The sequence below is a fragment of the Oncorhynchus tshawytscha genome, linkage group LG27 (genome assembly GCF_018296145.1).
Source record: "Oncorhynchus tshawytscha isolate Ot180627B linkage group LG27, Otsh_v2.0, whole genome shotgun sequence".
NCBI lineage: Eukaryota > Metazoa > Chordata > Actinopteri > Salmoniformes > Salmonidae > Oncorhynchus > Oncorhynchus tshawytscha.
In genome coordinates this window covers 4,247,051-4,268,697 of record NC_056455.1, presented here as the reverse complement: position 1 = coordinate 4,268,697, position 21,647 = coordinate 4,247,051, and the positions used below count along the sequence as shown (strand labels likewise).

Below are 21,647 nucleotides of genomic sequence, written 5' to 3'. Positions count from 1 at the left end.
TCCTGAAGACAAGTGTTAGTTCCCCAAGTTAATGCCTAGGCTTCAGCTCATCGGGCTAACACAGTCCACAAGCACACTAGAGACCCAGGTTTCAATCCCAGTCTGTCATATTTGCAAAATGCTGGTATTGTTCATGTACATAAAGCAAAACAATGCATTGAGGCATCTCAATAACAACTGCTCAACCTCTGGCCTAATCTTAGATCATGCATGACAGATACGGGCCATATATGTTTTGATCATAGTTTACAGTCATAGGCAAGGGGACATTAAGTCAAGGGGTTACTATTTTACTTAATACACTTAATACACTACACACCATCAGCCAAAGACTTGTTCATATTCATGTCAGGATATATGATTGGGCAACTGGAGTAAGAGGAAATAACGTGTTTATGGCCGAGAGGAATGCCAAACACTGTCATGTCCATCACATAGTACATTTCTTTCAGTTTGTCTGTTCAATATCTTACCAGTGTTTTACAGAACAGCTTCCTGGGTAGGGCTGTTATGTAACCTATCTGGCCAAAGAGCACGGACGATGTGTTACAGCATCAGACATGACCAATGTAGGACAGATTGAATCTTTGGTAACGAAAACAGACTTTATTTACCATATTACACAACAAGTTCCATGGCACCTTGAAAAAGTAACACCTTGAAAAATAACATTTGAAAGATGTATTAATATTTACACACTGGTATGTACAGATTGGTAGCTGTAGCTACTACGCAACCCCATTCAATCTCTTGTCCCCAACTTCTGCTTTACAGTTACACACTTTCATAGATGTCCAAACACTTGCTTTTCCTTATGGTCTCCAAACTTTCCACCTCACGTCCCCATTGAACAATCCCAAGGACCAAGTCTCTGTGGTATACATGTACATATCCAGCTTCAGAATCCCCACTCCACATACAGTATGTGCCATATTCTGTGTCATTTATCCCTTAGTCGGTGGCTTCAGGCCTCCCCCTCGCAGGCTTCCTAAGCTGGTACGGTCCTATGGTTGGGAGTGGGGTTCAGGAGACGCCGGGTAAGGTTGCAGGGCGAAAACAGGCGCGTTGGAGACCTCCGAGTAGGCTGGAGGAAGCTCTGGGTGGATAAAGTCTGGCTTCATCTCCACCTAGACAAAATGAGATTGGATGAATAGACTAGAAGCATTGAGATTAAAAAACACTTACAATACAGTACAGTGTTTTACCCCAAAAAAGTGTGAATAAAAATGTATTGTAAAGTTGTAAACCCTATTGAACAGTACAATTTGTACCTCGTGTTTAGGATGGACTAATACCTCATTGTAGGCCGGAGGTGGGCTGGAGAACTCTGAGGTGCTGTAGCGAGGAGGCCTGTGGATGTCTTCGTTGTCATAAGAGACTGCGGGGAAGGGAATGACGTAGATGGAGGGCCTGTCTTGTCTCTCCTCCCGGTCCAGTCGCTCCTGGCGGGCCCGGTGGAAGGCCTTACAGAAGGCTGTGCAGCAGATGATGGTGATGCCAAATGTGATCATCGGGATGAAGATTCTAAGGGGAGATCATGTAATTGGTATGTGGGATTTCTCATTGCTGTAGGGGCACATAGCCAGACACAGGCAAAGTCCATTTCAGTTAGTCGTGTGTGTGTGTGTGTGTGTGTGTGTGTGTGTGTGTGTGTGTGTGTGTGTGTGTGTGTGTGTGTGTGTGTGTGTGTGTCTGTGTCTGTGTCTGTGTGTGTGTGTCTGTGTGTCTGTGTGTGTGTGTCTGTGTGTGTCTGTGTGTGTGTGTGTGTCCTAGACTGATATGAATGTGGACAGGAATGGGACTCTTACTCTAAAAAGTAAAAAGACTCTTGTATCGGCATCTTGTGACGTTAACACCCGCACACCTCAGTAGAAACCTGCAAGAACAAGCACAACACCATAGTTTGACATCCCTTTTCGTCCTCCCAATCGAATAGTCAACGGTGTTCGTTCGTAGACGCCGGGGAGGTAGGCAAATTGGACAGGGTAGAGTGTGTCTGGGAGGGAGGAGGTGATGTGGTCTTTGAATAGCCTCTCGAAGCACTTCATGGTGACGGAGGTGAGGGCTAAGGGTCGATAGTCATTCAGTTCAGTTCATTTCTCATTCTTGGGCACGGGGATGATAGTGGACGTCTTGAAACAGGCATAGCCTCGGGAAGTAGGGGTGCTGAGGGTGCTGTAGCACCCCCTGAAAAACCAGAATCAAAAAATATATATACAGTTTGGACACACCTACTCATTCAAGGGTTTTTCTTTATTTTGACTATTTTCTACATTGCAGAATAATAGTGAAGACATCAAAACTATGAAATAACACATGGAATCATGTAGTAACCCCCAAAAAAGTGTTAAAAGAAATGTGCGGGGGTACAGTGTTGTCGTGCCCTCTTCACGACTGTCTTGGTGTGTTTGGACCATGATAGCTTGTTGGTGATGTGGACACCAGGGAACTTGAAACTCTGGACACACGTAAAACTTCACCTGAGTGAAGTGACTTCACTTGTGAAATCATGTTTTTCCACAACGGTCATAAACATGACTCAGGAAACAGTACCTTTGCCACACTCAGAACCAAATGTCAGCTACCAGAGACTAGTTACACTTTAAAAGAAAGTGTGTTGCAGCGAAAATGTAATGTAAACTTCTGTCACCCTCAATTTGAATTGGTCAGTATCAAGACACAGGTAGTATCGGCATTCTACTGTAAAGCTGTGGTGTGTTTATATAAATAGGTTGTTTATGGCCGTCTGTGGCTTGATCGAGAGGCACTCACAGGTGATAGTATATCATGTTAATAAGTCCACAGGTGGATAAAATCACAAGTGGATTAAAAAAAACACAAGTGGAAGTGGAGTGAAAGAACAAGTTTCCAAAGAATAGCATAACTAACCGCACAGTCAGTGTGTACAATACAAAGAAGTCAACACCAAGAAGAACCTATTCAATTCAGTCTGATCCGAGTGAGTCAGATGTATATTGTCTTTTGTCAATTTCATGTATGTTAATTTTGTTATTTATTCACTGTCCATTTTCAGGCATTCATGCCAACAACGTTCTGTTGACCTATAGTCATATTATACTGTGTGTAAACATATAAATCCAAATGAACTTTATCTTACCTTAAAGCCAGCAGGCCGCTTTCAGTGAACCTGGGAATTCAACGGAAATCAATAAGGACCTGAACCTATGGGTACTGTGTGTGTGTGTGTGTGTGTGTGTGTGTGAATATAGAAGACCTGAGTGTATGTGTACTGTAATGTCTGTGTGTCTTATCTGGCAAAGGGTGTGCTATTGAAGTGAGGGTTAAGGTGACAGGTTTATAGCAATCTGTTTCTGTTTAAAGGCACAATGCTACTGTATCATGTTGTCTTAGCATTAGAATAAGACCTATCGGGCACGTTTCAGACAACAAAATGACATGGACTTAGTTTGCTACTCCTCTTAACGGTCTTCATGGCACACGCAGTAGTAGTCTTTTGTTCTATAGTTGGTCTCTAGATTAAGCATGAGAACTTGAGGAAAGTTTGATTTGGAAAAAGCTACGCATTTTATTGACAGACATGTAAATGAAACATGGTTCAACCTCAAAGGATACACTAAACATCCAAAATGAAACTAACTGACCACATTAACAAGTTTAAAATCACTTTTACATTTCTCAATCTCATATGACCTCACTGCCAGTCAAATATTTTCACCTCGTAACAGAATTCATACACATATTTTCTCCGAGAATCGTCTCTAATAATCCATATATTATTTCATCTGAATTTGAATATTACAAAATATATTAGTGCAAGTCTAATTAAGTGACCAATATCATCCTGCAGAGCCAAAAACTGCAGCAGCAAACAGTGGCTGGTCACATTGACAAAAAACAGAAGCAACTTTACCACATATACAGCGTTTAGGGCCTACTGAGCACAACAGTAGCTCATATACTACAGTACTTGTAAAACAATACTGAACGGGACATAGAGCTATTGTATAACTTGCAAAGCATTTCCCAAGTATTCACTACCTTCAATGGTTAAATAAGCAAGCTGACTTTTTATATTTGATCTAGTCTTGGTTGAAAGAAAGATTAAGTAGTCTTACCTAGTGACCCTCTTGGTAATATATAACTAGCCCATCGCGCCATACAGTGGCTATATTTCAGAGTCCTTTCATCATTCCAAGTGGAAATATTGCCTTATTTTCCGTTCATATTACTATGACCAGTAGGGGTCAGTAGAGGTCTTTCTACAGTTGACCACGTCCCCGTCAAGAAACAACTCAACAACCACTAGCCCGAAACTCTATACCTGACAGGCAATATGATTGAAATTCCACCTGGCCTATCAAAGGGACAGATAAAGCTACAATAGTTATTTCTTATACCAATGATGTGAGTATGTATGTTTACACCCGTTCAATTCTTCCTGATCAACATAAAGTGCCTAGGTAGACCTAGGGTTTAGGGTTAGGGGTTGTTTGTGGACAGAGCCGACTTTCACTCTTCATATTAAAAAGGTAGACTCAGCGAAATGACATTGCCACGAGCAGCACCGCAGATATTGCGATAAGCCGAGATGCACGACTCCGCTCTCACACGGTCACACACGGTATCTGCGCACGTGCATGGGTGCGCTTCACGCTTTTCCAACATGGTAGCCACAAGACCAAAACAGAGGACAAGTTGAGCCTCGGGCTTCAAAACTCTTAGTTGTCGCGGAAATTGACCCACTGTGCTGTTTACTTTCTGCATATACGTCATATCGCTGAGTCTACCTTTAAGTGGTCTAATATCTTAGTTGGTGAAGGAATCTACGTAGTTCCCAGGGAAGAATCCCTCTACTCCGTTGAGCGTTCCCTCACACCAGCCGTCTTCATTCCTCTTGATCAGGTAGATGACTTCTCCCTCCTGGAACATCAGGTCGCCAGGCTTCCCTGAGTTGTAGCTGTACAGCGCCACCACTGGGAGGGAAAGTGAATTGCAATGAGACAACCAAGACACCACAGAAACACAGGCCACATTTGAATGGTATTACTTGGTCAGACATTGAATAAGTACTGTAGAAGTATGCATGCAATTTGGGCCATGGCAGCATTTAGTAATTTATCCATTGGTGAATGTGCATGGAGAACTATCATACCTTTCTCTAAAAAGTCTGTAGGGCCAGTCGTGTCATAATCAGCAGGGGGAGGTAGGGGTGGCATGACGTCATCAAAGCCACCCACACTGTCGGTAAAAGGTGGAGGAGGCGGGGCTGGGATCACCAGATCTACAGGATTGGGGAAAAAGGCATATAAACCCAAACTGATAGGCTGCACCACTTCCCATACAAGTAATTCTTGTTCCAAAGTGTATCAAAACTACAGTACCTAGCTTCTTTGAAACTATTTTCTCCACATAATGTGTTATCTGTTACATTGAAAAGCCAAAACAAAGACGTTACCAACCCAGTGTCTGGCGCACTTCTAGAGGAAAGGATCTGTCCATGGCTTTTACCTTCCAACACAGTAGACTCAACAGCAATAGCAGCAGCAGCAGTAGCAGTGATGCAGTAATTTGGACAGAAGTCCCCCCCCCCAGTGGCCTGGAAGGTGTACTGAGGTCTCACACAGTCTCCACTTACCCAGGTGATCAAGGCGGGCGGGCAGGCTGGACAGGGGGCTCAGCGACACGGGAGGGGCGAGAGGAGGAGGGTATGAAGGGGGAGGAGGGATCATGACTGAGCGGCGAGGTCAAAGAGGGAGAGGTAGGAATGGGTGACGGAGAAAGGTAACATCAGATCAACCAAAATGGGTATTCAGAGGGGACTCCACGTTTATTGAAATCTATTTACTAGTTGAACCTTGATATAGCCAGGCAAGTCAGTTAAGAACAAATAGTTAGTTACAATGACGGCCCAAATGCTAACGCCGGCACTAAGCTAACACTATTGCTTAAGCAAGGCTTGAACTTTCATCATGCACCATAAACCTAAACAACGGTGGTTTAATATTAAACCAGTTTTGCATTAGCCATGTTCAGCTCCTCACGAACTAATGATTGGTATAGTAATACTAAGTCATGAGGCCAGGGGGCAGGACCTGGAATGGGGGGTTGCCAAAGTGGCCTTACGTGATTGGATGGTTGGCAGGAAGAGCGAGCGAGTGTAGAGCGAGCGAGAGCTAGGGCCCGTGCGGACCCTGAGGGACATGGAGCGCGAGCTGGGGGGGTGACGACGTACACGAGGCCGCCTGGGCTGCAGAGCTGAGCCGGAGAGAGACAGGTCACAGGTCAAAGGTCAAGAAGAAGCAGACAGACACACACAGAGAGAGAGAAAGTCTAATAACAGAGATAAGGACAGGAAAACACCAAAGATCAGCATCAGCGAGCATGCTCTGCATAGACAGACAGACAAACAGACAAACCCCAGACAGACAGCTAAACTAAACAAACAGATAAGCAACATTTCAACAAATCAGATCCTTTACGGCATTAGAAATGGATGCGAGGTCTCATTCAAGAGTCCTTTCAAAACCACTTGTTGAAAGACCATTAAAAGTACAGTGTGACACATTCCGCTCCTTTCACCTTCATCCACTTCGTCACTCGGTGGAGGGGGCGGGTCAGGGAGCTCCAGGCCCTCACTGGCTGGTGGCGGGAGAGGCTCGTCAGATGGTGGTGGCATTGGGGGCGGGAAGCCGTTCTCTTCAGCCACTGAGAAAAGAGAATATTCATTGAAGAATATCTGTTTAAGTTGATATTCAGCGTTTCATACCGTGTGAAATCAGTAACACAATCATGCAACTAAGGGGAAGAAAAAAAAGGATCTATTTCTTAGTATCACAGTGCAGGCACAAGTATCACAGTTCCTGGTTTCCTGCCTCTAGACGTGTCAGCATGCGCATTTCTCTGGGTGTCTGTCTGCACACAACGTGTTCTCATTTCCTCTCCTACACTGTGCTGTTCAGTGTGCTAAAGCTGTCTCACAGTGTGGGAAACACAAAAAACAAGCGATATTTCCCGCCAAGGTGTTTGATATTGAGTGTGATATTCAGTTTAAGACATGTTAATGTACTTTAGTTACTCATACAATACGTTTACAGTCAATTACTAACAGTATGTACACTAGTGACAAATAGTTTGTAGAAATGTATGAAAATTCATAATAAAATGTGATACAGACACTTACCAGTCTCCAGTGGGGGTGGGGCAGGGGGAGGGGGGATGCAGGCTAGGCTGGTATGGGCAGGTTCAGGGGTGCTGGTTGTGGTGGTGGGGGCCAGAGGAGGGACATCCAGAGAGGAGGCAGGAGGCGCCATGGGAGGAGGAGGAAGAGGGGCCGCAGCTGTCATGGCGGCGTCACCATCCTCCATCAGAGACAGGGGCGGTGGTGGGGGCGGGGCCTCCTCCAGCAGGGTGGTGATGATGTCAGAGTCAGGTGACGCGGGCCAGCTGGGGACCATGGGGGGAGGCACGGCCTTGCCGAAGCTGGACCTGTTACAGGAGGGGAGGGCAATGTCAAAGTGAGCTAGAGGTATATTTCCATGTCTGGTTGGAGATATTCTACAGTGTTTGGTAGTAAGTGTCAAAGCTTACATGTGTACAGTAAAACTGTGTTTCCAGTAAGTGTTTTTTACCCAATGGAGCGATCATTGAGAGAGGTGAGGGACGCCCCTCGAGACAGAGAGGGGGCTATGGGACACTGGACAGGCTCTGGGGGTGCTCTGGAAGTGCTCCTGCTGAAAACACACACACAGCCCTAAGCGTCACATAGCCTTATCACAAATGCTGACACTTGGACATCACACAGACCAGCTCTAACAACTCATAAATAGTGAGAAACATGCAGAAAGCTTCAAATCGCACTCGCGCACAATGACAGTGAGACGTTGTTCTCTTCTCTCGCAAAACAGTTTAGATATGCTACTCGGTGCAAATGACACCCGCACATTTGATTTCTATACTTCCTGGTTTGTTCTTGGCATAATCACAGTGTGAAAGCTCTGTAATCGCTCTCCCCTGTCCACAGTAAATCTCCCTCTGGCTGAATGTCATTCAACCCCCGACTGAATGAACACAACAAACATGACTGGACAGGAGGTGTGGTCAGCCATGAATACAATCCCCAATCCTACCCACAAGCTCACACAAATTATTTTAAACATTTCTTTTGCTGATGTTTCTGGTCTCGAATAAAAGTTGAACAAGGGGTTTTCGTGGACCACTGAGCACAGAGGATGTGCGGAAACTAGGCTTCCTGTCCGAAGGACATTTACAGGAAGTGAAACAGTTACAGTTAGACTGGTAGTGTGAGAGCAGAGCAATCACATGGAGTCAGCTGTGTCAGCATCATACCTGATTGTGCCGCCATGTTTGCGTTTTGATGACCCTGCTTTCCCCATCAGCTTACCAGAATCCTGTGGGGATGCGGTGAGACAGAGCGATAGATCGAGAGAGAGAGAGAGAGAGACAAAGGGAGAGCAGAGTGAAAAGGAAGAGGTCGTTTATGTGTGTGTGTGTGTGTGTGTGTGTGTTGTAGATGAGCGAATTGTGTTGGAGCATCAATGAAGCGGCTGAGCCTTGGCAGCACTAATTAGTGTGTCTAGCCATTTTCCCACGGTGCACAGTGGCTGGCTGGCTGCTTGTTTGTGTGTGTGTGTGTGTGTGTGTGTGTGTGTGCGTGCGTGCGCTAATCGAGGTCAGCCTTACGCAACAAGCTGCTCCTCTCTAACTGGATGTGGTGTAGACGAGAGGCAGGGTGGTAAAACAAAAATCATGGCTGCTGCCTGGCTGCATCTTAAACGGCTTGTCTTGAGAGCTAAGGAAACCTACGGAGCCTTTGGACTCCAACCATAGTACCCTGGTGACACAACCCAGGTTTTAAAAAGCCGTTTTCACCAAAGAGAAATAACATTTCCACATCAGTAATTTCCAGCATTACCATTGAATATTGATTGCAACATACAGTAGTGTACAGTTCTGTAGCTGTATAGTAAGACACGTGCAGGGAAAGTATTTGCGCCTTTGGCCTTTTTAATGTCATGGGAATGTGAGGTAAAACATGTGAGTAATTGCACTTGAACTTGAAAACTCAGTCTCACCTTCATGCCATGTCCCAGTGTGTCCAGGTCAGAGTAGGCGATGGGACTACGGGTGTACTTGGGTTTGGGCTCCTTGCCTGTTGCCGGGGGGATTATTTTGTGACTGCGAGGAACCCTCTTGGCTGTGGTGAAAGCCCCGATCTCTCTCCGGGCCACCTTCTCTCTGTGCATGTCCACTGTCTGCAAGACAAGAGGCAGAGGATGTTGCCGTCAGGGTATGAACCAATAACACTTCAAAAATAAAAATATATATTTTTTAACTACAGATAAACATGTTCTTAATTCCTTCCCTCTGGTAAATCGTACATTTTTCCAAAATACAAAATAAACCATACAGGATGGAATAGCGTGGTACCCTTTCTCTGGCAACATCATTGGCTCAATATAGCTCATAAACGAAAGTGGTAATATTCTCAAACCCTCTTTCAAGTGAGCCCTATCATTTAGTATACAGTTGTTAGGGACCCTTCACGGGTGCCAGCAGACAATGGAGGACATCAATCAGAGGTTTGCAGGAAGGAACGCTCAGAACAGAGAACATTGGGGTCTTTCATTCCATCCCAGCCCCAATGATGCTCTGTGTTGAAGGTCAAATTTCACCCTGTAGCCCCTCAACCCACTCACCCCTCCACCCCCAACCCCCTCCTCAGGTGACCTGGTTCTGTATGATAATGCTGGGCGCGGAGCATGCAGGAATGCCTGGGGTCTGTGCCAGCTTTTGGGGACAGTGGGCTACAGAGAGGGGGAGGGGAGGGGGTGCAGCGGGGAACAGTGGGGCTACAGAGAGGTGGATGGGGGGCAGCGGGGGACAGTTGTGCTGGTGTAAGAGAGTAAGCTGGGGGGGGGCACGCGGTGTACTGGGGATGGAGAATTCAGCTATTCTGCATGGAAGAAGGCCAGGGTCCCCAAAGAGTCCCTGGAAACCAGCCCAGATCAGCGGAGAGGCAGACCCTGCAGCTTTCATATGCTGAGCACCAGGTGTAAGGAGATGAGGGGGAGGAAGGGATGGTGGGGTGGAGGGAGAGGTAGAAGGGTAGAGGATAAGGAGGGGTAGAGGAAAAGGAGGAAGAGAGGGAGGGGGAAAGGAATAAAGAACATTGGCACAGTGGGTACCATTGACACTCAGAGAACCCTGCTGATCTAGGTGCAACAACGCATCAACCCGGACGGAGGGTGACTCATGAAATCAAATTTCCTTTTTTTGTGCCCCTTCAGTCCAGTCACTAACTCTAATGGGCCTCCTCATTCTAAAGGCTGGGTTCAAGCAAGCAAATCTTCCTTTTTAGCAAAGTTAACTGTACATTTATGCTAACCAGTGAGGGCGCCTGAGAGGAGGAAGGGGAGGAACATCCTCCTCTGTGAATTTGATCAAAATAAAAATAGTGAAACACCAAAAAAGTTATCCTTTTTAAATAAATTAAACTATGCTAAATATATTCCTGTCACCAAATAATTAATTAAAACACACTGTTTTGCAATGAAGGTCTACGGTAGCCTCAACAACACTCTGTAGGGTGGCACCATGGTGTAGTCAGAGGACAGCTGGCTTCCGTCCTGCTCTGGGTACATTGACTTCAATACAAAACCTAGGAGGCTCGTGGTTCTCACCCCCTTCCATAGACTTACACAGTAATCATGACAGCTTCCGGAGTACGTCCTCCTACCCATCAGAGCTCTTGCAGCATGAACTGACATGTTGTCCACCCAATCAAAGGATCACAGAATGAATCTAGAGCTAGCTATAGTGAATTGTTGTTTTTTTCACTTTCACTTACTTAGCTAGCAAATGCAGCTAGCTAGTTTAGCCTACCTAAACAACTGGCTCAAACAGATTGGGATGCTATGTTAGTTAGCTGGCTATGACTATCCAACACAAGAACTCTTCCAAGTTAAGGTAAGCTTTTGGTTTTATAAATGTTTTGCAACCGGGGCTTGCCAGTGTAAGTGCTAAACTGCTTGCTGCTGACTGTACACTGTAGTGCATGATTGTAGTGGGTTTACTAACGTGTTAGTTCTAGGAGCTATGTTGACTATGAAAATTTGGTGACGATGATCTAGGCTGTGTTTAGCGGTTAGCAGTTATGAAAAGAAGGTTTGGCAACTGATGACAGTTGATGTGTTCTGCACTGAAGTCCACAAGTAAAGGGGAAATGTGAGAGGAGGAGATTACGTAGATGCGAGAAGGACTATACAAAGAGAAAAGTGATCATGCTGTTTGTGAGTGGCTGCTATGAAAGTAAACAGTGTTTGCGTGTGATCAGGGGTGTAGAAATTCCGCCGATTCTGTTGAAAAACTTTTCGCAAAAGGAAGCAAACGGAACTAAACGGGTATCAAGATTCCTGAATTTGTCCTATAGAAACTCTTGTTTGCAACTGTTGGACTAATGATAAGCTAGATGCAGGCAAGGGTGTGCAAGGCGGTATTGAATGTATTAATGTCTGTCACCTTGACTATTCAAATTTCTCTCGACCTGTGCACCTACGTTGTAAGCTCTCATTCATAGGCTAAGTTGTAGCAACCTCATGATGCGTATAGGGAAAATTTGAGTATCGTGTAGTAGCCTAAACCTATCGATGTTACATTGAGCTGGGTGAATGGAATATGAATGACAGTCATCCAATATCCTGTAATAGAAATTAGTCCATGCTCATTAAAAAAAAGAAGGGTCCTCCCTTACCTTAAACGGCACCAACCACCACTGCCGCTAACATCCACATGCTTGTGTTCTCTTCCTGAATCTGAATCGGGGCCTAACCCACAAGTGTGTATGGAGACATGCTAGTGACAAAAAAAGTGTGGAGATGATGTACCTGTCCGATGAGGTTGACAGAAGACTCCATGTGTCTGAGCTGGGAGTTCTGTGCGTCTAGCAGCTTGAGGACGTTGGAGGCCAGGGTGCTGATCTGGTAGGCCACACTGGCCAGAGACTGGGTGGTAAAGTTCTTAGTCTCCTCCAGGGCCTTGACCGCATCTGCACCTGCCTAATGGGAGGGAGAGAGGGAAAGAAAGAAAGAAAGAAAGAGAGAGGGAGAGAAAGAAAGAAAGAGAGAGGGAGAGAAAGAAAGAAAGAGAGAGGGAGAGAAAGAGAGAGACAGAGAGTGAGACACGGGAAGACAATCGTGAAAAAAGGATGCTCATGTCACAAATATCAAACAATTGTGTATGATAACTTGGGGATCATAACAACCATGATAATTACAGCATCTGATTTTGACATTGACAATGTGAGATGACGTTTTTCAGAGTTATATGTCATAGGATTCTGTTGACGTGTCTGAGAAGAGCAGTGCAATAAGACCTCTCACTTCCTCCTCACACAGTAGAATGCCTTCCTGATCTAATTCTCCCATAATATCAAAATACACACACAGTCTTCGACAGCTCAGTGCTGAACACATTTCCCATCTTTTTTTAGAAAGCACCTTTGAAAGCACCTATTTACTAGCCTGGAAGAAACAGCCTGAGCGCTGGGTTCACAATTCTATTTAATTTCGTGGTGAATGTACACAGCAATTTCTCCGGTGATCAATCAACGCTGACAGTGTTAAGTTTAACACTGGGAAAGTGTCTATACAGGTCCACACTTTTGAGCGTTAAATTAACACTGAGCTTAGTGCTGACCCTGTTAGTGTTATACAATAACACCTCATAAAGAATTTCTAACCATTACACTAAAAGGTCTGTATCTCTTGACAAGGTCATTCAGCATTGGACATTATGAGTCTTTATTGCCACGTGCTCTTTTGTACGGTTTAACAAAGACTTCAGAAAGGGCAGCAGATGTGCTCAGACTTTAATTAACATAACCATAGACCACTTTTTTTTTTAAAAAGCTTTATTTAACTAGGCAAGTCAGTTAAGAGCAAATTCTTATTTTCAATGACGGCTTAGGTAGAGTGGGTTAACTGCCTGTTCAGGGGCACCTTTCAGCTCGGGGGCAGGCTACCCTGCCTTCAGAGGGGTATCCTAGTGGTAGGTTAAAGGCTGCTGGTTGACACATTTCAGTTGTACAACATATACTGTACACGCCCCAATATGTACACGCTCACCCTGCACATATACTGATTCAGAGGGGTTTTAAATACTGTGACACATTTCAGTTGTACAACATATACTGTACACGCTCACTTCACATATACTGTACACGCTCACTTTACATATACTGTACACGCTCACTTTACACTTTACATATACTGTACACGCTAACTTTACATATACTGTACACGCTCACTTTACACATACTGTACACGCTCACTTCACTTCACATATACTGTACACTCACTTCACATATACTGTACACGCTCACTTTACATATACTGTACACGCTCACTTTACACTTCACATATACTGTACACTCTCACTTCACATATACTGTACACGCTCACTTTACATATACTGTACACGCTCACTTTACACTTCACATATACTGTTGTGACGACCCTCCCACTCTGTCTGACGTATTCTGTCTTTGTTCTTGTTTCCTTATTAGGATGCCGGTGGGCGGAGTTGGGAGGGTCGTCAGCTTCATGGGAAACACCTGGGCCAGGTGTCTCCCATGATAAATAGACCTCTTCCACATTCATGGAGGAGACTCTCTCCATGCAGACACCTTTATGGATTTTGTTGTGTTTCTTGGTGGTTTTTGGGTTGTTTGCGACGACATCTTTCAACACCCTGCATTATCACATTCATGCATGCAAAACACTCACTTACACTACTGATTACTAATTACACACACCATTGTATATTTTCCTTAGTTGCTTTAGTTAATAAATATATCTTTTGTTACTCCTTATCTCCACGTTGTCTCCCTTTTGTTACGGGCTTTGAGCCGGTTCGTGACACTGTACACTCTCACTTTACATATACTGTACACGCTCACTTCACATATACTGTACACTCTCACTTCACATATACTGTACACGCTCACTTTACATATACTGTACACGCTCACTTCACATATACTGTACACGCTCACTTTACACTTCACATATACTGTACACGCTCACTTTACATATACTGTACACGCTCACTTTACATATACTGTACACACTCACTTTACATATACTGTACACGCTCACTTTACATATACTGTTACATATACTGTGCTCACTTTACACTTCACATATACTGTACACGCTCACTTTACATATACTGTACACGCTCACTTTACATATACTGTACACGCTCACTTTACATATACTGTACACACTCACTTTACATATACTGTACACGCTCACTTTACATATACTGTACACACTCACTTTTCACTTTACATATACTGTACACGCTCACTTTACATATACTGTACACACTCACTTTACATTACTTTATGCCGGTGGGCGGATATACTGTACACGCTCACTTTACATATACTGTACACGCTCACTTTACATATACTGTACACGCTCACTTTACACATACTGTACACACTCACTTTACACTTCACATATACTGTACACGCTCACTTTACACTTCACATATACTGTACACACTCACTTTACATATACTGTACATGCTCACTTTACATATACTGTACACGGTCACTTTACACTTTACATATACTGTACACACTCACTTTACACTTCACATATACTGTACACGCTCACTTTACACTTCACATATACTGTACACGCTCACTTTACATATACTGTACACGCTCACTTTACACTTTACATATACTGTACACGCTCACTTTACACTTCACATATACTGTACACACTCACTTTACACTTTACATATACTGTACACGCTCACTTTACACTTTACATATACTGTACACACTCACTTTACACTTTACATATACTGTACACACTCACTTTACACTTTACATATACTGTACACGCTCACTTTACATATACTGTACATGCTCACTTTACACATTACATATACTGTACACACTCACTTTACATATACTGTACACGCTCAATTTACATATACTGTACACACTCACTTTACATATAGTGTACACGCTCACTTTACATATACTGTACACGCTCACTTTACATATACTGTACACGTTCACTTTACACTTCACATATACTGTACACGCTCACTTTACACTTTACATATACTGTACACACTCATTTTACACTTCACATATACTGTACACGCTCACTTTACACTTCACATATACTGTACACACTCACTTTACACTTTACATATACTGTACACGCTCACTTTACATATACTGTACACGCTCACTTTACATATACTGTACACACTCACTTTACATATACTGTACACACTGTACACACTCTTTACATATACTGTACACGCTCACTTTACACTTCACATATACTGTACACGCTCACTTTACATATACTGTACACACTCACTTTTTACATATACTGTACACACACTTTCACATATACTGTACACACTTACATATACTGTTCACATATACTGTACACACTCACTTTACATATACTGTACACACTCACTTTACATATACTGTGCTCACTTTACATATACTGTACACACTTTACACTTACATATACTGTACACACTCACTTTACACTTCACATATACTGTACACGCTCACTTTACACTTTACATATACTGTACACGCTCACTTTACACTTCACATATACTGTACACGCTCACTTTACACTTCACATATACTGTACACACTCACTTTACATATACTGTACACACTCACTTTACATATACTGTACACACTCACTTTACATATACTGTACACACTCACTTTACATATACTGTACACGCTCACTTTACACTTCACATATACTGTACACGCTCACTTTACATATACTGTACACACTCACTTCACATATACTGTACACACTCACTTTACATATACTGTACACGCTCACTTTACACTTCACATATACTGTACACGCTCACTTTACATATACTGTACACACTCACTTCACATATACTGTACACACTCACTTCACATATACTGTACACGCTCACTTTACACTTCACATACACTGTACATGCTCACTTTACATATACTGTACACACAGATGCGCAGAGACTTCCTGTGTTACTTGCTGTGCTCAGATGAACACCATTTCTCTCTCAGACTCGAATGCCCGACAGAGACACGCGTCACACGCAGGCACAACCAATTAGGATGCACTCAATTGTGTTTCTCTTCACAATGAAACACTCTCTTTACACTGAAATATTTGAAGGAGATGGGTGTTCACCAGAAGTGCACCTCTTCGTGCTCATCTCGACAATGCCCAATCTAGCAGCATCACTCTCCCAGGGTGCACACTGGATTACAATACAAGCACCGAAATGCTCCTTGTCACTTTAGTAAGCTTTCAAGATGAGTATGAGTACTTCTGACTACGTAAACTCATCTGTTCCTCTTTCTTTGACAGGAATGTTTCTTAATGTATACTGAACAAAAATATAAATGCTGCATGCAACAATTTGAAAAAATGTTACTGAGTTACAGTTCATATAAGGAAATCAGTCAATTGAAATAAATGAATTAGGCCCTAATCTATGGATTTCACATGACTGGGAATACAGATATGCATCTGTTGGTCACAGATACCTGTGAAAACCAGTCAGTATCTGGTGTGATCACCATTTTCCTCATGCAGTGCGACACATCTTCACATAGAGTTAATCAGGCTGTTGATTGTGGCCTGTGGAATGTTGTTCCACTCCTCTTCAATGGCTGTGTGAAGTTGCTGGATATTGGCGGGAACTGGAACATGCTGTCATGGACGTCAATCCAGAGCATCCCAAACATGCTCAATGGGTGACATGTCTGGTGAGTATGCAGGCCATGGAAGAACTGGGACATTTTCAGCTTCCAGGAATTGTGAACAGATCCTTGCGACATGGGGCCAAGTATTATCATGCTGAAACATGAGGAGATGAATGGCACGACAATGGGCCTCAGGTTCTCGTCACGGTATCTCTGTGCATTCAAATTGCCATTGATGAAATGCAATTGTGTTTTTTGTCCGTAGCTCATGCCTGCCCATACCATAACCCACTGCCACCATGGGGCACTCTGTTCACAAAGTTGACATCAGCAAACCACTCACTTACACGACGCCATGCACGTGGTCTGCGGTTGTGAAGCCAGTTGGACATAGCACCAAATTCTCTAAAATGACATCGGAGATTCCTTTTCATTAACATTAAATTATCTGGCAACAGCTCTGGTGGAGATTCCTGCAGTCAGCATGCCAATTGCACGCTTCCTCAAAAGTTGAGACATCTCTGGCATTGTCTTGTGTGAAAAAAACGGCACATTTTAGAGTGGCATTTTATTGTCCCCAGCACAAGGTGCACATGTGTAAGCTGTTTAAACAGATCCTTGATATGCCACACATGTCCGGTGGATGGATTATTTTGACAAATGAGAAATGCTCAAGTGCCAAAATATCCCTCCATCCACCCTCTGTGACTTCTAGGAAGATTTTAACCCACTAACCCCCCCACCCTAAAAAAAATACTGCCAAGTTTAAAACATTATTGTAAAAGCCCTAGTTATTACTTTGCTTTGACAAAGTTATTTCTGAATATTATTTATTTAACGTGATTAGTGATTAATTTAAGTCCGAGCATAACACCTCAACCCCGTTACCATTAGATAGACAGGCTAGAAATGTTTTAACAATTGAAAGGTTGTTGTGGATCTTGCATTCAATTGTCCCTCCATGTTGCACACAACAAGATTCCATTCCCTTTGTCACAGGGGGATTCATGGCAGATTTAACTAGGAATTAGCAGTTGGAGGGTCGTTCAAGTGGATATTTCCCAGACGTGGTAAATTCCCATTTCCCACTTGGTTACGAAAGCACCATAACACTGCTAAAAATCCACTGTAGAGCCATATAGTTGTCACGGTTGTCATAAGAACTGGACCAGCGCACGTAGAGTTCCACATCTTTATTATCAAGTAAAACTTAAGCAATTTTTTTTACATAAAAATAAACAAACAACAAAACGTGACTAGGTGATGCACAAACACAAATAAAATCCCACAAACACAGGTGGGAAAAATAGCTACTTAAATATCATCCCCAGTTAAGAGGCAACGATTACCAGCCCGCCTCTAATTGGGAACCAAACCAAAACACCAACATAGAAATGTTAAACTAAAACACCCCCTCATCACACCCTGACCTACTACACCATAGAGAAACATGGTCTCTCTATGGTCAGGGCGTGACAATAGTAGTATAGTAATAGCATAAACACTCATTGGAAGCACAAGACACAGACCTACACTTTGACATACTGTGGACCGTTGTACAGTTTTCATTTAAATCGGGCACTTTTATTTTATTTTCATTATTTAACTACGCTGAAGAGAGGCACTTGTTTTACCACTTGAGATAGGAAAACATTTTTCATGAAGTTGAACATGTGCTGTTAATCACAGAATGTTAAAATCTGGTGAAATCAAACATTGTTTTTGACTCACCATCACAATTTCAATTATATCACTGCAACAGTTTTGGCTTGGAGGCCCAAAAAAATATCTCCATTGATCAATACGTAAAGAGTCATTTAAGAAGCCGAATTAGAAACCACTTTGGCCACGCTGTAGCCTATACTCTTAGAATTAGTGGTGATTCGAGGAACCCCATGGATTTGCAAGGAACCTTTGCTTGTAAATGGTTCATATTTGCACCTTCGGTTATTTGAGGGGTTCTTGGAGGAACCTTGAATGGTTCAATGTAGCAACACATTTATGGTGGAACAATATACAATGTATTTATTATTAAAAAAGGTTGAACCCCTCCCATCACATAAAGATTCCGGTTTGAACATTTACACAGGGGTTCCTCAAAGACCCTTCTCAGAGGGGTTCCTCAAGGAACCTTTTTGAACTGGAAAGGTTCCGCCGGTGTGGCGACCCAAAAGGTTATTCCAGGCACCTTTACTTCTAAGAGTGTACACGCTTCGGGAAAAAAGGTGCTATCTCGAACATAAAAAGGTTATTCGGCTGTCCCCATAGCAAAACCCTTTGAAGAACCATTTTTGGTTCAAGGTTCCTCGAAGAACCCCTCTGCATCGGGTTCTACGTTGTTTCACCTAGAAACAAAAAGGGTTCTTCAAAGGGTTCTGCTATGGGGACAGTTGGCACTATGCATTGGTTCCGGTAGCTTTGTCCTGGCATCCGCCAAACCCAGATTCGTATGTCGGACTGCCAGATGGTGAAGCGTGAATCATCATTCCAAAGAACACGTTTCCACTGCTTTACACCACTCCAGCTGACGCTTGGCATTGCGCATAGTGATCTTAGGTTAGTGTGCGGCTGCTTGACCATGAAAACCCATTTGTGCTAATGTTGTGCAAACAGTTATTTGTGCAAACAGTTATTGTGCTAATGTTGCTTCCAAAGGCAGTTTGCAACTGAGGACAGACAATTTTTACGCGCTATGGGCTACAGCACTCGGCCATCCCGTTCTGTGAGCTTGTGTGGCCTACCACTTCACAGCAATTGTTTCTCTTAGACGTTTCCACTTCACAATAACAACACTTACAGTTGACCGGGGCAGCTCTAGCAGGGCAGAAATTTGACAGAACTGACTTGTTGGAAAGGGTGCATCTAATGACAGTGCCACGTTGAAAGTCACCGAGATCTTTAGTGAGGCCATTCTACTTCCAATGTTTGTCTATGGGGATTGCATGGCTGTGTGCTCGATTTTATACACCTGTCAGCAATGGGTGTGGCTGAAATATGCGAATCCACTAATTTGAAGGGGTGTCCACATACTCTTGGATATATAGCTTATGTTGAAATGTATATTATTTTTCATATTGGATATGCTGTGTAATAACAGTTGTATTATGGAATGAGGTGAAAGATTCACCCATTCTCTTTCACTATTTTGACGGATCGATGCATGATGTCGGGCCTAGATTTGAATAGCCTACTCTCGTTGCTGTGAAGTTAACGGTACTGTGGGCTATTTGTTCAACTGTACAAGTAATTGATAGGCTATGGCATGTCTACTAGCTACGGCATAACTTAGGCAGTGTCCTAACACTGACGTAGTTATACATTAACTATGCGATGTCTGCACTAAACTTCCAATCTCACCTGCAGGTAGTTGCTCTCGCAGTATTCAGCCACCTTCATCAGGTTGTCGTAGTTGTCCAACAGGGCTCGTCTCGCCGACGGAGCCTCTTGGAAGATTTGTGTAATTTCATCAGTACAGCTTTGGTCCTTCATGATTCCCCTTTGCGCGCAACTGTCTTCTTTGGAAACCCGTGGCGACTGAAACCTCTCCGTGAGGCACTTGTGGGAACTTGTAAGCTGAAGAAAAAAAAATCACTTTATAAGTCCAGCACGCAGAGACATCATCACTTTGCAGAAGCAGTACCAAAAGTCGGGCTGGAGATTCTCCCGTCTTGCATTACCAAAAAAAAGAGAAGCTGGTTACTTACCACTTGACTGTGTGTGTCGTGTAGCTCACTTGATCTTCCTCTTTCTGCAACGCCTTGACATTTGCAAGGCGTAGCTGCTGATGGTGTGTATAACGCAATAAAGCCTTTGATGTTGCATCTCACGTGAACCTGCCGCGGAAAATCAGTGCGCATAATAAATAGGCCTAATGTGTGCAATTTATCCCTAAATGATCTCTTTAAAACCAGTGAGTAATGACAATAAAGCTTCTTTTTTTAAAGGTATGCATGTCAGTTTAGCCTACGGTAAAACATGGCTTAAAAGAAAAAGTAATAGGCTTTCGAGCTGTCAGCATCATAGGCGTCCCCATTGGCATCCAGGCTAATGAACTAGTGCCACCTATTGGCTATCAGGCAAAAATCCAATAGGGTAGGCAATAGCAGAAGTTTTTGGACACATGTTCCTACATCATTAGCACACTTTATCAACACACTTTCTTTCTTTAGCTTGGAGTTAGATCAATTGGAAGTAGAGGCAATTCTACATTTCACAAAATGATTTATTCAAAATAACTCAACAAAAAACAATCTCACCAAGTGTCAAGCACACCTCAAGTATTTGGCTACTTTTGGTCTTACTGTGCGCCAGGTATACTTCAACAGCACTATCAAAACAAATATCCCCAGTCATCCCCCCATAGTAGAGGAGAATAATCCTCAGGGGTCAGAGAGCAGACGCTTGCAGCCCAGATGGTAGTAAACACACAGCCTGATCTCAGCAGCCCTCTTCCCCTGGATCCAGCAGGACCCTCTGTCCTCCTGTGTTGCTGGGCTGCAGTGCAGGTGGTGGCCTGTGTCTATGAACAGACGGGAGGTCTCATTCAGGCCCTCCATGTAGTGGGAGTGGTACAGAGGCCTAGAGCCTTGGTCCCAGGCTACCACGTGCTGAGGTTTGGCCCCAGGGCAGGAGAGGATGAGTGGGGTGTCCACTGGGTGGTTGTGGTTGTAGACAGGGACCCCTGGAGCTTCTGGCTCATTGAGGCCCAGGAACTTCAGAAGGGGCTGGTGTTCTGGCTGGGGGATGGACCTGGGGGGTCTGGCAGCTCCGCACCCCCAGCTCTGCCCCCTGGTGGTTGGCCTGGGTGAGGCCAAAGCGTTGGGGCACAGCGGAGGAGCCGCATGCCACTGTCTGAGATGTCCACCTGTAGCTCACG

General features: G+C 43.7%; 1 protein-coding gene across 7 annotated transcripts; it reads right to left on the bottom strand.

The window, feature by feature from the left end:
- Positions 1-584: 584 nt before the first annotated feature.
- LOC112225901 (ABI gene family member 3) lies at positions 585-20,763 on the bottom strand. 7 transcript variants are annotated; one of them, XM_042307193.1, is made up of 15 exons: positions 20,476-20,763; positions 20,129-20,344; positions 11,886-12,056; positions 9,075-9,254; positions 8,329-8,390; positions 7,611-7,709; positions 7,163-7,467; positions 6,562-6,687; positions 6,106-6,237; positions 5,618-5,713; positions 5,135-5,263; positions 3,119-4,955; positions 1,809-1,876; positions 1,296-1,524; positions 585-1,127 (listed from the first exon to the last, which is right to left on the bottom strand). In XM_042307193.1, the coding sequence occupies exons 1-12, from the start codon at positions 20,626-20,628 to the stop codon at positions 4,789-4,791; spliced, it is 1,836 nt and encodes a 611-aa protein (XP_042163127.1). In that variant the 5' UTR covers positions 20,629-20,763; the 3' UTR covers positions 585-1,127; positions 1,296-1,524; positions 1,809-1,876; positions 3,119-4,788. The 7 variants fall into 7 exon arrangements, with proteins under 7 accessions (XP_042163127.1, XP_042163126.1, XP_042163125.1 ...); XM_042307192.1 differs by having other exon boundaries at positions 1,272-1,524; positions 7,611-7,712; positions 20,476-20,760; XM_042307191.1 differs by having other exon boundaries at positions 7,611-7,712; positions 20,476-20,760.
- Positions 20,764-21,647: the final 884 nt, after the last annotated feature.

Bases quoted from the DNA above. Each gene is read 5' to 3' on its own strand.
- LOC112225901 (XM_042307192.1), bottom strand. From the start codon at position 20,628: ATGCGCACTGATTTTCCGCGGCAGGTTCACGTGAGATGCAACATCAAA. The intron at 6,688-7,162 runs GTAAGTGTCTGT...CTCTTTTCTCAG, and splicing joins CCCACCCCCACTGGAGACTG to TGGCTGAAGAGAACGGCTTC. The intron at 5,714-6,105 runs GTAAGGCCACTT...CTCGCCGCTCAG, and splicing joins CCTGCCAACCATCCAATCAC to TCATGATCCCTCCTCCCCCT.